The sequence below is a fragment of the Pseudorca crassidens genome, chromosome 16 (assembly GCF_039906515.1).
Source record: "Pseudorca crassidens isolate mPseCra1 chromosome 16, mPseCra1.hap1, whole genome shotgun sequence".
NCBI lineage: Eukaryota > Metazoa > Chordata > Mammalia > Artiodactyla > Delphinidae > Pseudorca > Pseudorca crassidens.
Genome location: NC_090311.1, coordinates 52,084,309 through 52,101,058, shown reverse-complemented (window position 1 = coordinate 52,101,058; position 16,750 = coordinate 52,084,309). Strand labels below are relative to the sequence as shown.

Here is a 16,750-nt window from a genome sequence, read left to right as displayed (position 1 = left end):
TTCTCTGTCCATGCTGATGCTGCCATGTAAGTAAAGGAACATCTGAAAAAGCAGGCAATGGTCCTGCTGGCAGCCAGACGGAGATGTTTCCAAATGAGCAAACGTGCTCTTCCACCAAGCTACTCTGTGACTCTGTTTGGAACCGGACAGACACAGCGCCGCTCTGCCGAGTGTCTAAGAATCGCCGTCTTCGGACCAGTGTGAGTAGTGGCTGCTGTTTCTGTCCTCTTAGAGTCCTCTCATGCCCTGGAGTTTTAAGCTACGCATTCACAGTAACGGGCCCCTGCTTTTTCTTAAAGGTCAACTCAGCCTATGGGGTAGTCGCCTCACAGTTCAAACTCCCCAGCCAGGCTGTTTTATTAGAAGGAATTAAGTCTCTACGGGGATTTTAAACACCTCATTTCTAAGGAAAAGTCTCTAACGCAGGGTTGGTGTGGGGATATTCTCTGCTTGAAAGAATGAAAGACAAAGAAAGGAAAACGAAGGGAGTAGCGCCTTGACCTAAACGAGGGAAGCGCCCATGAGAAGAGCCCCTGTGCTTGGCGGTACAACCCAAGGGATTTTGTAGAGAATAACTATCTAATGGGAATTTATTTTTTGCTTTATGTTTCGCCATCTCCTAGTATGTGCTCGGGATGAAATCTGTAGATGACTGTGAGAGTGTGTGGGGTTCAGGGCGCCCCTCTTCAGAGAGGAGCATGTGCAAAGGCTTTAGGGGATGTGGAATGGGCCGTTTGAACAACTGTAGCCAATGCACTGAAAATGGGGGGTGGGGTGGGACAGGTGTTATGTATGAGATGAGGACAGAGGCAGGGGCTGGGAAGGATTTTGATTTTCTTCATAAGAGGCAGGGATAGCCACTAAATAATTTTCCAAAAGGAAATGAACCATCATTATGTGTTGTGTACACACTGTGCAAACTGATTGTAATGTGGATAATTCATTTTAGCCTGGCGAGCACGCATGTAGGCAGGCCTATAGTGAGTATTCCGGGTGAGTTAAGATGGAAAGAAGTGGTAGATTCCAGAGATACGTAGGAAGTACAGTCACCCACTGATATCTCGTGATTCATGTGGAGGGGAGAAGGATGGCTTCTTGGGCTTCTGGCCTGCACAAGGGAATCAGTAGTGTGACATTTGCTGCGCTTGAGAATCCTAAAGGAAGAATAGGTTTGTGGAGGAAGAGCAAGAGTTTCCTACAAGTTAATTTTTAGGTGCCTTTGGCATAACCATCAGGAAGAGAGAGGGAGGCAGATTGAGCTCAGGTGTAACTTTGAGAGTTATTGGCATGTAGATGATAGCAGACAGGCTCACCCGAGGCAGCTGGTTCTGAGTTCAGCGTGTCTGAGAATTACCTGGAGAGCTTGTGAAAGCCTCGTCCCTCCACTCGCCTCCAGAGTTTCTGATGCAGCGGATCTGGGGTGGGGCTCATGAATTATCATTGCTCATGTACTCCTAGATAATGCTGATACTGCTGGTCTGAGGACCACACCTGTAGGAGCACTAGCCTAGGGAATAAGTAAAAGTGGAAAAAAAAAAAAGGTTTCCGGGAAGCGGTCTAGTGGAACAAGTCAGACTTGGCGTTGGTTCGAGTCCAGAAGCTGCCAACTCAGAGCCATGTGACCTATGGCCAATGACATAAATCTCTAAGAATAAATTTCCTCTATTTGTAAAGTAAGGATAGTAAATAGTAGCATAAATTCATAGTGTTATTTGAAGACCAAAAAGTAGCTAAAGGAAAATGCTTAGAGCCCTACTGAGTATATGTTAGGAGTTATTTAAAAACTGGTCCTTAAGTAATCTAGCTTTTAAATAGAAATTAGATGAGACAGGTGACAAAAACCAAAAAGAAAGGGGAAAGTCAACGTTTTGTGACAGTGGGAGCCAGTGAAAGGTTTCTTATGAAGATGGGATTGAGTATCTAAGAGTATTAGATGCTTCTGAGAGTTCAAACAAGATGAGAAAAAAGAAAAATTTCAGGGCTTCCCTGGTGGCGCAGTGGTTGAGATTCCGCCTGCCGATGCAGGGGAGACGGGTTCGTGCCCCGGTCCGGGAAGATCCCACATGCCGCGGAGCAGCTGGGCCCGTGAGCCATGGCCGCTGAGCCTGCGCGTCCGGAGCCTGTGCTCCGCAATGGGAGAGGCCACAACAGTGAGAGGCCCGCGTATTGCAAAAAAAAAAAAAAAAAAAGAAACATTTCAACATCCATTAGATTTAGAGATTGCTAGTGACATAGACCGGACCATATCAGTAGAGTGATGTGGGGAGCAGAGGTGGTGTTCCAGTGACAGCAGCTGGTATTTTAACTGTTGTCACTGAAAGCAGTTTGTATAGGTATGTGTATGTGTGCAGGCAGAAGGAAATATATTCAGCTTTAGGATAACTCTGCAGTTCCCCAATAAGTGCACTTCCATTGAACAAGCTATGTCCCATGCAGGTTTACTTAAGCTGGTGCAGTTTTTAAAAGCAAGGTTTCAAACTGGGTGCTTCCCTGGTAGTGCAGTGGTTAAGAATCCGCCTGCCAATGCAGGAGACACGGGTTTGAGCCCTGGTCCGGGAAGATCCCACATGCCGCTGAGCAACTAAGCCTGTGGGCCACAACTACTGAGCCTGCGCTCTAGAGCCTGCGAGACACAACTACTGAGTCTGCGTGCCACAGCTACTGAAGCCAGTGAGCCTAGAGCCCGTGCTCTGCAACAAGAGAAGCCACCGCAATGAGAAGCCTGTGCACCGCAACAAAGAGTAGCCCGCGCTCGCCAAAACTAGAGAGAGCCCACACACAGCAACAAAGACCCAACACAGCCAAAAATAAATAAATAAATAAAATAATTAAAAAAAAAAAAAGATTGCAAACCGCAAGGTGGCCCAGGTATGTCACACAAGTTTGGTAAGGGTCCTTTCTACATTTGCTGCAAGAATTGATGGCTCTGGGATACCTCAGGAACTGTCATTTCTCACAGCAGTCCCATGACTCAATTGAACTTTTAAATTCCTTGCCCAACACTCCCTGTTTCTCCCACACCAGCAAAGTGAACAATTGTCTGATCTTTGACAGCGGGGAGAAAGCTATCTCTGCTTTTTGCCAGCTGAGAAATGGTTTTTCCCTTTCAAACACCACTGCATTCTTCTTGCAATTTTCCTTCACCATTAAATATTTTATAACTCAGTCTTATGTCAGTGTACCTTCCTGGGTGCCTGATAAATGGCATATTCTATAGGGGATTTTAAGGTATGGAAGCAGGTTTCATTTACACAGCACTCCACCCAGGGAAGACCCTGCTGGAGTCGACAACATTATTTATTTATTTGTTTGCTTAAAACAACACAAATTTATTAGCTTAACACAAATTTATTATTTTTTTAGAATTTTTTTATTGGGGTATAATTGCTTCACAGTACTGTGTTAGTTTCTGTTGCACAACAAAGCAAATCAGCCACATGCATACATATGCCCCCATATCCCCTCCCTCTTGAGCCTCCCTCCCACCCTCCCTATCCTACCCCTCTAGGTCACTGCAAAGCACCGAGCTGATCTCCCTGTGCTATGCAGCTGCTTCCCACTAGCTATCTAGTTTACATATGGCAGTTACATATGTCGAGGCTACTCTCACTTCGCCCTCCCACCCCATGTCCTCAAGTCCATTCTCTATGTCTACCTGTTTGATTTCTGCCCTGCAACTAGGTTCATCAGTACCATTTTTTTTTTTTTTTAGATTCCATATATATGCATTAGCGTACGGTATTTTTCTCTTTCTGACGTACTTCACTCTGTATGACAGACTCTGGGTCCATCCACCTCACTGCAAATAACTCAATTTCATTTCTTTTTATGGCTGAGTAATATTCCATTGTATATATGTGCTACATCTTCTTTATCCGTTCATCTGTCGATGGACACTTAGGTTGCTTCCATGTCCTCGCTATTGTAAATAGAGCTGCAATGAACATTGTGGAGCATGTCTCTCTTTGAATTACGGTTTTCTTAGGGTATATGCCCAGTAGTGGGATTGCTGGGTCATATGGTAGTTCTGTTTTTAGTTTTTTAAGTGAACCTCCATACTGTTTTCCATAGTGGTTGTATCAATTTACATTCCCACCAACAGTGCAGGAGGGTTCCGTTTTCACCACACCCTTTCCAGCATTTATTGTTCCTAGATTTTTTTTTTTTTTTTTTTTGTGTGGTACGTGTGCCTCTCACTGCTGTGGCCTCTCCCGTTGCAGAGCACAGGCTCCAGACGTGCAGGCTCAGCGGCCATGGCTCACGGGCCCAGCCGCTCCATGGCATGTGGGATCTTCCCGGACCAGGGCACGAACCCGTGTCCCCTGCATCGGCAGGCGGACTCCCAACCACTGTGCCACCAGGGAAGCCCTGTTTCTAGATTTTTTGATAATGGCTATTCTGACGTGTGTGAGGTGATACGACATTGTAGTTTTGATTGGCATTTCTCAATAATTAGTGATGTTGAGCATCTTTTCATGTGCCTCTTGGCCATCTGTATGTCTTCCTTGGTGAAATGTCTATTTAGGTCTTCCACCCATTTTTTAACCTGAATTATTTGTTTTTTTGATATTGAGCTCCATGAGCTGTTTGTATATTTTGGAGATTAATCCTTTGTTGTTTCATTTGCAAATATTTTCTCCCATTCTGAGGATTGTCTTTTCATCTTGTTTGTGGTTTCCTTTGCTGTGCAAAAGCTTTGAAGTTTAATTAAGTCCCATTTGTTTATTGTTGTTTATATTTTCGTTACTCAAGGCAGTGGGTCAAAAAAGATTGTTCTGTGGTTATGTCAAAGAGTGTTTTTCCTATGTTTTCCTCTAAGAGTTTTATAGTGTCTTTATTAAATTATTTATCTAAATAATTTATCTAAAGTAAGTCTTTAATCCATTTGGAGTTTATTTTTGTGTATGATGTTAATGTGGTGTTCTAATTTCATTCTTTTACATGTAGCTGTCCAGTTTTCTCAGCACCACTTATTGAAGAGGCTGTCTTTTCTCCGTTGTATGTTCTTGCCTCCTTTTTTGTAAATTAGATGCCCATATGTGTGTGGGTTTATCTCTGGGTATTCTGTCCTGTACCATTGACCTGTATTTCTGTTTTTGTGCTAGTACCATATTGTCTTGGTTACTGTAGCTTTGTGGTACAGTTTGAAGTTGGGGGACCTGGTTTCTCCAACTCCATTTTTCTTTCTCAAGATAGCTTTGGCTATTCGGGTTTTTTTGTGTTTCCATACAAATTGTAAGACTTTTTGTTCTAATTCTGTGAAGAATGTCATTGGTAGTTTGATAGGGATTTCATTGAATCTGTAGATTGCTTTGGGTAGTATAATCATTTTTCACAATATTGATTTTCCAATCCAAGAACATGGTATATTTCTCCACCTGTTTATGTCATCTTTGATTTTTTCATCAGTGTTTTATAGTTTTCTGAGTACAAGTCTTTTCACCTTCTTATGCAGCTTTATTCTTAGAAATTTTATTCTTTTTGTTGCAGTGGTAAATGGGACTGTTTCCTTAATTTCTCTTCCTGATTTTTCGTTGTTGGTGTATAGGAATGCAAGAGATTTCTGTGCATTAATTTTGTATCCTGCAACCTTACCAAATTCATTGATTAGTTCTAGCAGTTTTCTGGTTGCATCTTTAGGATTTTCTAAGTATAGTATCATGTCATTGGCAAGCAGTGACAGTTTTACTTCTTTTCCAATTTGTATTCCCTTTTATTTATTTTCTTCTCTGATTGCCGTGGCTAGGACTTCCAAAACTATGTTGAATAATAGTGGTGAGAGTGGACATCCTTGTCTTGTTCCTGATCTTAGTGCAAATGCTTTCAGTTTTTCACCATTGTTATGATGCTTGCTGTGGGTTTTTCACATATGGCCTTTATTATGTTGAGGTAAGTTCCCTCTATGCCCATTTTCTGGAGAGTTTTTTTTTTTTTTTTTATCATAAATGGGGGTTGAATCTTGTCAGAAGCTTTTTCTGCATCTATTCAGATGATCATATGTTTTTTTTCCCTTAATTTGTTAATGTGGTGTATCACATTGATTTGCATATATTGAAGTATCCTTGCATCACTAGGATGAATCCCACTTGATCATGGGGTCTGATCCTTTTAATGTACTGTTGGATTCTGTTTGCTAGTATTTTATTTAGGATTTTTGCATCTATGTTCATCAGTGATATCTGCCTATAATTTTCTTTTTTTATGATGTTTTTTTCTGGTTTTGGTATCAGGGTGATGGTGGCTTCATAGAATGAACTTGGGAGTGTTTCTCCCTCTGCAATATTTTGGAAGAGTTTGAGAAGTATCCGTGTTAGCTCTTCTCTAAATGTGTGATAGAATTCACCTGTGAAGGCGTCTGGGCCTGGACTTTTGTTCGTTGGAAGATTTTTAATTATGGTTTCAATTTCATTATTTGTGATAGGTCTGTTTATATTTTCTAATTCTTCCTGGTTCCGTCTTGGAAAATTATACCTTTCCAAGAATTTGTCCATATCTTTGTGGTTGTCCATTTTATTGGCATATAGTTGTTTGTAGTAGTCTCTTATAATCCTTTGTATTTCTGCAGTGTCAGTTGTGATTTCTCCGTTTTCATTTCTAATTTTATTGATTTGCATCCTCTCCCTTTTTTCTTGTTGAGTCTGGCTAAGTGTTTATCAATTTTGTTTCTCTTAGAGAACCAGCTTTTACTTTTATTGATGTTTGCTATCGTTTTCTTCATTTCTATTTCTTTTATTTCTGCTCTGATCTTTATGATTTCTTTCCTTCTACTGACTTTGGGTTTTCTTCCTCTTTCCCTATTTGTTTTAAGTGTAGGGTTAGATTGTTTATTTGAGATTTTTCTTGTTTCTTGAGGTGAGATTGAGTTGCTGTTAACTTCCTTCTTAGAACTGCTTTGGCTGCATCCCATACGTTTTGGGTTGTCGTATTTTCGTTGTCATTTGTTTCTATGTATTTTTTGATTTCCTCTTTGATTTCTTCAGTGATCTCTTGGTTGTTTCGTAGCACACTGTTTAGCCTCCATGTATTTGTGGGTTTTTTTTCCTGTAATTGATTTACAGTCTCAGAGCGTTGTGGTCAGAAAAGATGCTTGATATGATTTCAATTTTCTTAAATTTTCTGAGGCTTGACTTGTGACCCAAGATATGATCTATCCTGGAGAATGTTCCATGTGCACTTGAGCAGAAAGTGTATTCTGCCACTTTTGGGTGGAATGTTCTATAAATATCAATTAGATTTATCTGGTCTATTGTGTCATTTAAAGCTTGTGTTTCCTTATTTACTTTCTGTTTGGATGACCTGTCCATTGGTGTGAGTGGGGTGTTAAAGTTCCCTACTATTACTGTGTTACTGTTGATTTCACCTTTCATTGTTGTTAGCATTTGCCTTATGTATTGAGGTGCTCCTATGTTGGGTGCATAAACATTTATAATTGTTATATCTTCTTCTTGGATTGATCCTTTGATCATTATGTAGTGTCCCTTCTTATTTCTTGTAACAGTCTTTATTTTAAAGTCTCTTTTATCTGATATGAGTATTGCTACTCCAGCTTTCTTTTGATTTCCATTTGCATGGAATATCTTTTTCCATCACTTCACTTTCAGTCTGTATGTGTCCCTTGGTCTGAAGTGGGTCTCTTGTAGCCAGCATACATACGGGTCTTGATTTTGTATCCATTCAGCCAGTCTGTGTCTTTTGGTTGGGGCATTTAATCCATTTTCATTGAAGATTATTATTGATATTTATGTTCCTATTCCCATTTTCTTAATTGTTTTGGGGTTTTTATTGTGGGTCTTCTTCTCTTGTGTTTCGCATTTAGAGAAGTTTCTTTAGCATTTGTTGTAAAGCTGGTTTGGTGGTGCTGAATTCTCTTAACTTTTGTTTGTCTGAAAAGCTTTTGACTTCTCCATCGAATCTGAATGAGATCCTTGCTGTGTAGAGTAATCTTGATTGTAGGTTTTTATCTTTCATCACTTTAAGTATATCCTGCCAGTCCCTTCTGGCCTGCAGTTTCCATTGAAAAATCAGCTGATAACCTTATGGGTATTCCTTTGTATGTTATATTTTTTTTCCCTTGCTGCTTTTAATATTTTTTCTTTGAATTTAATTTTTGTTAGTTTGATTAATATGTGTCTTGGTTTTTCCTAGGGTTTATCCTGTATGGGACTCTTTCTGCTTCCTGGACTTGGGTGACTGTTTCCTTTCTCATGTTAGGGATGTTTTCAACTATAATCTCTTCAAATATTTTTCAGACCCTTTCTTTTTCTCTTCTTCTTCTGGGTCCCCTATAATTCGAATGTTGCTGCATTTAGTGTTGTGTCCCAGTAGTCTCTGAGATCGTCTTCAGTTTTTTTTCATTCTTTATTCTGCTCCTAGGCAGTTATTTCCACCATTTTCCAGCTCACTTATTCATACTTCTGCCTCAGTTATTCTGTTATTGATTCCTTTTAGTGTATCTTTCATTTCAGTTATTGTGTTGTTCATCTCTGTTTGTTCTTTAGTTCTTCTAGATCTTTGTTAAACATCTCTTGTATTTTCTGAATCCGTGCTTCCTTTCTAGTTTTGAAATTATGGATCATCTTTACTATCATTCCTCTGAATTCTTTTTCAGGTAGATTGCCTATTTTCTCTTCCTTTATTTGGTCTTGTAGATTTTTACCTTGCTCCTTCATCTGTGACATATTTTTTTGCTGTCTCAATTTTTTTTTTTTTTAATGAGTGGGATTGTGTTCCTGTCTTACTGGTTGTTTGGCCTTAGGCTTCCAACACTGGAGTTTGTAAGCTATTGGGTAGGGCTGGGTCTTGGTGCTGAGATGAGGACCTCTGTGAAACCTCAGTCCAGTGAATATTCCTTGGGGTCTGAGGTTTCCTGTTAGTCCAGTGGTTTGGCCTCAGAGCTCCCACCTCAGGGGCTTTAGCTGGACACTGGGCTCAAGAACCAAGATCCTGCAAGCTGCGTGGGGCAGCAAAAAAAAAAAAAAGAACAGTAAGGTAAAAAAAAATTAGACTAGGAAACTAACAGATATGTTAGAAAGAATATAAAAATAAAAATATAGATGAATCAACATCTGGAAGGTACATCAGTACCACAATAGTAAAAAAGAGGCGGGAAAAGAAGAAAAAGGGGGGCGGGGAGAAAGGCCTTTGCTTTGGGGGGCAGGGCCTAAGTAAGGGCAAGGGTTGGGCTGTGGGCAGGGCCAATGCTCAGGACCCACTGGGTTGTAAAAGGCCCTGGGGGTTGTGGGGGGGTGAGGCTTAGGCTCAAGGGACAGAAGGGAGCCAGGCGTGCCCCTCCTCGTCTCAGAGGGCAGGGGACCTCACCTGGGGTCCCAGCAGGCTCCCCAGACCCGAGTGGGCCGGGCAGTTGCCCTCTGCTCCTCTCCCACTCCTCCCAGAGGGCTCCTGTCACCTGCCTCTCCTGATCTCCCCAGCCTCCCTCCTATGCCCCCAAGGACCCATGCGGCATGGATGGGGCTTTGGGGGGCGGGCGGGTACCGGCTTGGGAGCTCAGCAGGCTCCCTGTGCCCGAGTGGGCCAGGCGATCGTCCTCTGCTTCTCTCTTGCTTTTCCCGGAGAGTCCCTCCTGCCTGCCTCTCCTGATCTCCCCAGCCTCAGGGGTGCCGATCCTGTCTGGCCTCCACTTCTCCTCCCACCTCAGTCCCCCTACATCCTACCGGTTCCTTTTGGGGTTCCTCCCATCTCCTTCGGCGTCAGAGTCCCCCACCAGCAGCTGGCAGGCGCCCTACTTGTGGGAAGATGCTAACTCCACATCTTCCCACACAGCCATCTTGACTCTGCCTCAACAACCATATTTAAATAGCTTCTAGCCTGTAAAGGTATTTTGCTAATCCTAAAAGCTTGCATCACCAGATTCTTAACTTAGAGAATTGTCATGTCATGAACTCAGTGGGGGAAGGAAAAAACTGCTTCATGAATCTGACATTTGCAAGTCAGGCATGTGAAGATGGATTTAGGGTCTAAGCTGGGCCTCACCTTTCCTTCCTTAGGTGTTTCTGCTCTTCCTATCTAGAATTCATTTTCCTCTGCCAATTAAATCATGCCCATTCAAGATGTAACTCCAATACCAACCGTTTGGTAAGCCTTTAGAGATAACTATAGCGTGAATTAAGCTCTCCCTTTCTTTGATTATCTACTGCAATTATTATCTGTAATAGCCCATTTAGCACTCTTGTTCCTACAACAAAATCTGTGTTCCCACAGTGTGCAGTGTTGTGCTGGCAACAGAGAAAACCTCTATAAGTAACATTCAGGTTCAAGTCAGTACTTAAGGGGGAAAACCAGTCATTGTTTTAATTCATTAATAAATTAACTTTCATTGCAAAATCTGCAGGGATTTCTGTCTTCCAGCCTTACATTTTCTTCCCGTTTTGCCTTTAATGAATTAACCACCACTAGTTCCCACTGTGCGTTTAATGACTGTACCGATTGCTCACTATATATGCTACATGATGTGGAAAAAATACAGAATTTACAAGCAAAGCTCTCTCCCTGACCTCCCTGGGGAGAGACCAAAACCCATAAAAATATAAGAAAACACATTAAACTACATATAACGAGTGCCAGATGAGCGGTCTGGATAATTGCACAGCCTTTGTGGTCCCAAGTGAATGGGCACTATTCCTCAAGCCAGCAACTGCACTTCCTTGTCCTGAGACCTTGAACTTTGCTCATGGTGCTTGGAATCCCTATCCTAAGCGCTATCTCTGTTCATCTTAAGCCTAACATTCCTTTATCCTTCATGCCATCTCTTTCTGAATATTTTCCCTAATTATTGTTTTTTTCTCCTCCCTTTGCCTCCATTTTGTGTTGATTTTCTGCTCTTCTTATAAAATTCTAAGCACTTTACCTAAAATTGCTTTTGGAACTCATCTCATGGCCTAACTTATAAACATTTATTCATATAGAGTTTTTCTTTTATGATGATAAAATGTGCACACTTGACTATACAGAACATTTAGAAAAACACTCATGTTATAAAAAGATCGTTCTTCTATAAACATCTATTGTGTGCACCTCTGTGTCAGACTGTCTGTAAGACTGGATCAGCGATGTTGAAGACCTGCTCCACCCCCACAAGCTCATGGTCCAGTAAGATGGGAGGTTCATGAGCTGATGTGGTGGGAGAGTGATGCCTGATAAGGAGGTACTGTGGAGTAAGGGAGAGCCTTGGAAAACAAATGAGAATTCATGGGAATATTTGGCCCCTTCTAGTTTACTTACTTGGACCTTTATCGATGTAATTTTTTGAAGAGAGCAGGGAGCTCTATAACGATTTTATTTACCAGATATCATTCCTAGAAACAGAAGGTGCTCCTTGAATTTTAAAACCATGACAAAAGAGTACCATATACTGTAGCCACCTTAGTGTATTAGACTGTCTTAAAAGTGATGCAGTTTTAAAACATAAACACTGGGTTCTGAATATGTTGGATAAGTTTATAGATGAGAGTTCTATGTCTGATTGTTAAGGTACCCCAAGGATATTTAGGGCCATAAGTTTTATAGTTTGGAGTTAGGTCTTATCTGTTATCTCGTTCTCACAAATGTCCCATGTTTCCCCTTCAGAACAAAGCACTCAACTGGATATAGTAGGCCATACTGTGTCACCTTAGGGCACAGAAAGAAAATCAGGATTATACCTTATTTATTTTTATCTCATTTTTACTTATGCTCTATTTTATATGTTTGCAATATATTGTATATGTTAAACATTAAATGTATACATACATGTACTTATAAGCAGACCTATAAATATTGGAGGCTGTTATCCAAAATTATTACCATCTCTTAGGACTGTGTTTGGTTGTAAGTAATAGAAAGGCTAACAGTGACTTAGACACCGTATACTTACGATTTACCTTACAAAAGTGTGTAGGTGGTCTTAGGGTTAGTATAGCAGCCTAGTGATTTCATTAAGGAATTTTTCTATATTTCCACTTACATATTTGGCATGATGCCTTACAAGTGTAAAATTTCACCTCATGGTGAATTTTATTTACCTTTCCCAACACCTCTGTGATTTTAGGTGAGTAGTGCTATATGGGTACTATATAGTGAAATGCATGGGTAAATTCTTAAGATTTCAAATTTATTAATAACTGCATTTTATTTATCGAAGAATCAAGACTAATATTCTGTTGTGTACTAAATCAAGTTACTTAAAATATTTAATAAGGATGTTCTCTTAGAATTTAGTCAAGTCATTGTGAGCGGTAAGCATGTGTATCTTAAATCAATTTTGGGATTCTCTAAGCTATGGAAATAGAAAACGTGAGGGCGTGTTAGACTTGACATCTCTGTACTCCGCCACCTTGGGCCTTTGCAGAGGCGTTTTACTTGGTTCTGATCCTGTGTATTGTGCTGATGGATGGTAAAGCGATGGAGAAAGTGGTTGGTAGAATAGGGCGGTAACCACCAGAGACAGTTGTCAGATGGAAACTAATTGATTCTGATTGCTTTGCCATTGTATTGCTCTTGGAGTCTGCAGCTTGTTAAAACCACTGATTATAAAATAAGGATGTCCCTTTTTATGCTGTAGTTTATGTTAATGAAAAGCTGTTTTTAGAGGAATGATCAGTGAATATCAATAAATGGGTAATAAGAAACTAAAGGAAAACTTAACTGATCATGAATTAATATACTTCAGAGGTCAGAGTAGTAGTCAACTGTGTGGTGGTTCATATTGAATTCTTGGCTCAGGGCTCTTGAATTTTAAATATTTCCCATAGAAAGAGAGATTGAGTCTGTGTAACTATTTATCACATACTGTCTTGAATAACAAATCTTCCCTGTAGAGGAGATCTTCTGGAAGACAAACAAACAAACAAAAAATGTGTCTGTTTTGCAGAGCCTTTATTTCATGCCAACGTATTAACAGGCAAATATTTTGAAGTAGGAAAAATGAGTTCCCATTGTATGATCAAGAAAGAGAAGATTAGAAGTGGATTTTTCAATGCTCACAGTATATGAATAGCATATGAGTAGGGTCTGTGTGAATCTGAAGGCAATGTGATTATTTTGCAATATTTATCAATATTAAAATGACTATACTAAAATGATAACATTAATGTGAAAGTTATGTCTAACTTTTTATTGTAAGATATACATTAACTTTTAGATGATTATAATGATATCTTTAATGATCATATCTTTCATCAATGGTGTTTAAACTTTAGTGATGTTAGAGTTATCATATTTTATTTTAATTGGGGCATAGTTGTTTTACAATGTTGTGTTAGTTTCTGCTGTACAGTGGAGTTCCCTGTGCTCTACAGCAGGTTCTTATTAGTTATCTGCTTTATACATATTAGTGTATATATGTCAATCCCGGTCTCCCAGTTCATCCCACCCCCACCCCCTGCTTCCCCCCCCACCTTGAGTTATCAGATTTATTGCAGACATTTTTACTGAGCACCAATTCTGATTAAGGCTCAACCTCTGACCTCAAGGAACTTACAGACTAAAACAGATAAAGGTGTAAACAAATGGTTACTTGCAGCATTGAATACAGTGATACAAGTAATAAAAGGTTCTGGAGGACACAAGGGGAAGATGACATAAGCTCTGAAGAATTGCTGGATGTTATCCAGCAAAGAAAAAGATGGTCCAGGAAGAAGGATCAGTATGATGGTTCCTGGTATTGGGGAAATAGGATGATAGTTGGAAATGAAGTTGTGTGTTTTAGGATGCAAGATGAGGCTAGACAGGCAAAATTCTACCTGGTCTATGTTTTTCTTAGCTCTACTTAGGAATTTGGAGTTCTTCCTATGGGAAAGGGGCCCATTGAGGCTTTCTAGGTTTGGGGAGAACATGAGTGAATTTTCTTTCCGGATAATAACTCTCCCCTCCATTCGGATGGTGGGTAGGAAGAGCCTCATTGTGACCTCCATTTAGTAAACTGGTACAGTGGCCCATGCTGTGGAACATTATTATTAATCTATATCCATGTAAAGGAAATAAAAAGAGCTTACATGCTGAATCATGTATCCATCTTTGGCTTTTTAAATATATGTTTCTTGAATAGTGCAATGAAATTGGTGCTAATATTTTAGTTGCTTAAAACTCTGAAAGAAGAATGTCTACATGTTATAACAGATTTTTCATCTAGTAGAGCGTATATGCTTATTATTAGTTTCATATTTAGGAAGCTGATATGGATATATAACTTAATTTAAAAAAAGTGGTTATGATTTAAAAAACACATGTTTAAGAGAATGCTAAAAAATGACAGTAATTTAGTCGTGTTAAATATTTACCAGAATCATTCCTCACATTTGAGATTCTGTTTCAGCATTTGGAACATTTGCATTTTAATTACATAATAAAAGGAAAAAATGAAAGAATAATTGGCTTAGCTATTAGCGAATTAACAGCCATAACTTAAAAAAGATAAAAACACACACACACACAGAAACTGACATTGGTTTCCATAGAAGAGTTACAGTATATGTACGTTGATCAGATATTTAATGACGTTTGACAACAGTTACGGGAAGAGAATGTTGTTTCAATCCTTTAATACAACATGTTGCTTAACACTGCAATTAATGAAAGTTGAGATATTTGACTGTAGGGTCATTCAACTTTTACTGGTAATGTGTCCTCTAATGGGACCTGCCTAGAGTGATTCCAATTGTTAAAATCTTGTGGAGAAATAAGACAGTTGGATCCAGTAGTTGTCTTAGTCCTAGCTGCTATAACAGAATACCATGGACTGGGTGGCTTAAAAACAACAGAAATTTATTTCTCACAGTTCTGGGTGCCGGGAAGCCTAAGATCAAGGTGCCTGTGGATTCAGTGTCTGGTTAGGACTTCCTAGTTCATAGAGGGCTATTTTCTTGCTGTGTCTTCATATGACTAGAATGGGCGAGGGAGCTCTCTAGGGTCTCTTTTATAAGGGTATTAATCCCACTCATGACCCAAAGGCCCCACCTCCTAATACCATCACATTGGGGGTTAGGTTTCAATCTATGAATTCTGGGGGGACGCAAACATTCAGTCTATAAAATGGTCATATCCAGTTGTGTTTTTTCAGTACAGTGAAGGTTCCATCCTGTCTGGCTGGAGTCAGTAGCCATAAGAAGGTCTCAGTGCACAGGTCCAGCTCAATGACAGGAGCTGGTGGTGTCAGAATGAACTTCTGACAGCCTTTCTCTGTGTTTCTCAACAGATACGACGACATATTCCACGGAGCGGTCTGAGCACTTCAAACCCTGCCGAGACAAGGACCTTGCCTACTGTCTCAATGATGGCGAGTGCTTTGTGATTGAAACCTTGACTGGGTCCCATAAACACTGTCGGTAAGTCACTGCGGCGACTGGCACTGAGGGCAGGTCCTCAGAGAGGCCTGGAGGTGGAAGGGGGTGCTGAGCTCCAGGAATATGCAATGTGATACATGTAGTCCAGTGTTTGAATAGCAGAATCAATAGTTTTAATGTGGGAAGGAACAAGGCTGGTATCTTTAGTATTTGAGGAAGGAAAACTGAATTAAATTAGACAAGATGTTTCACCTGATTAAGTAAAGGAAGGTTTACTTTTATATGTAACGACTTAATAGAAATAATTATTTACTCACTTTAGAAGCCTGTATTTTTGGTGTGGGATTTAGGCACATATACTCAGAAATAATCTCTTCCTGCAGACCTACAGGTTGTGGCGTGGCAAGGAAACTGCTCAGCTAAGATCTAGAGTCTCAATGTTTACTGTGAACCAAACCCCAGAGACTGTAACTGTGTCCAAAGGAAACTGCATCTTATTTCGATTCTGCCCTCGTTTATTAATTTCAGTCCTTTTTTTTTTTTTTAAACACCTCTGATGATGAAATACTCTCCGGCAAGGTGTTGTAAATGAAATCATAGTCCTGTTATAGTCTAGGTAGAGAACAGGGAAAATTCCCAGTGGAGATCAAGAAGGTGTTTAATGGGTTTTTAGAAACAAAAGGTTAGATAACTGCTAAAAATAAAAACAAGTGGAGGTAAATAGTGGTCTTGTAGACAGTGTAGCTTTAAGGCTCCGTAGAAGAATCAAATTAGCATCTAAAAAATATTTCCCACCAAGCTTTTATTTCCAGCGCTACCCTGGTAATTTGTTTTTCCTTGCAATTGTATATGCTTCAGTGATCATATATATCTACACCCCTTTCCTTCTCTTTATTTACTCTTCTCATATGACACAGTTACTAAATTAATTATTCCGAATCATGAAGCATGGAAAATTATGACTTTCTTCTCTCGCTCTTGCTATTGTAAAACTTTATTCCATGTTGTTTTATTAAGATGGCACAGAGAAATGTGCCTTATAGTTATGAACTTAGAATGTGTCAGCAAATCCTGCCTGGCTCCACAGGCTAGCTTCAGCTCACAGTGGACAGTGACACAGGTTTGGAAGAGCTGATCAGATAGTGGCCGATCTCCGTGAGAGCCACTGTGTATCCCGTCGCCTTGCATCACCCTTGACATGGTGGCTTTCATGTGACTTGGGCAGTGCCGTTACATTGACTTCATTTACAAAAGTCACCACCCATTTCTGTCCTCTGAAAACCTGAGTTGGGGATCAAGGGCAGTGGGAATGGTTCCTCCCCCACATTTCTCTGTTCTTGTTATGTTTATTAGATCAATGCAGACACAGGTAGAAAGCACACAGGTAGAAAGCACGCAGGTGACTTGAAGACCTCAAGGGAAAAGCCAAGAATGAGGTACCATTTCAAAGCACGAAGTGCATCCATGCTCTTATT

The 16,750-nt window shown here is 40.2% G+C and overlaps 1 protein-coding gene across 10 annotated transcripts in view; it reads left to right on the top strand.

Moving 5' to 3' along the window:
- NRG3 (neuregulin 3) overlaps positions 1-16,750 on the top strand; it is a 1,058,708-nt gene that overhangs the window by 466,260 nt on the left and 575,698 nt on the right. For all 10 annotated transcript variants that reach the window (XM_067710344.1, XM_067710347.1, XM_067710345.1 and 7 more), the window contains exon 2: positions 15,188-15,317. In XM_067710344.1, the coding sequence (XP_067566445.1) occupies positions 15,188-15,317 (130 nt within the window). The remainder of the gene's footprint in view (positions 1-15,187; positions 15,318-16,750) is intronic.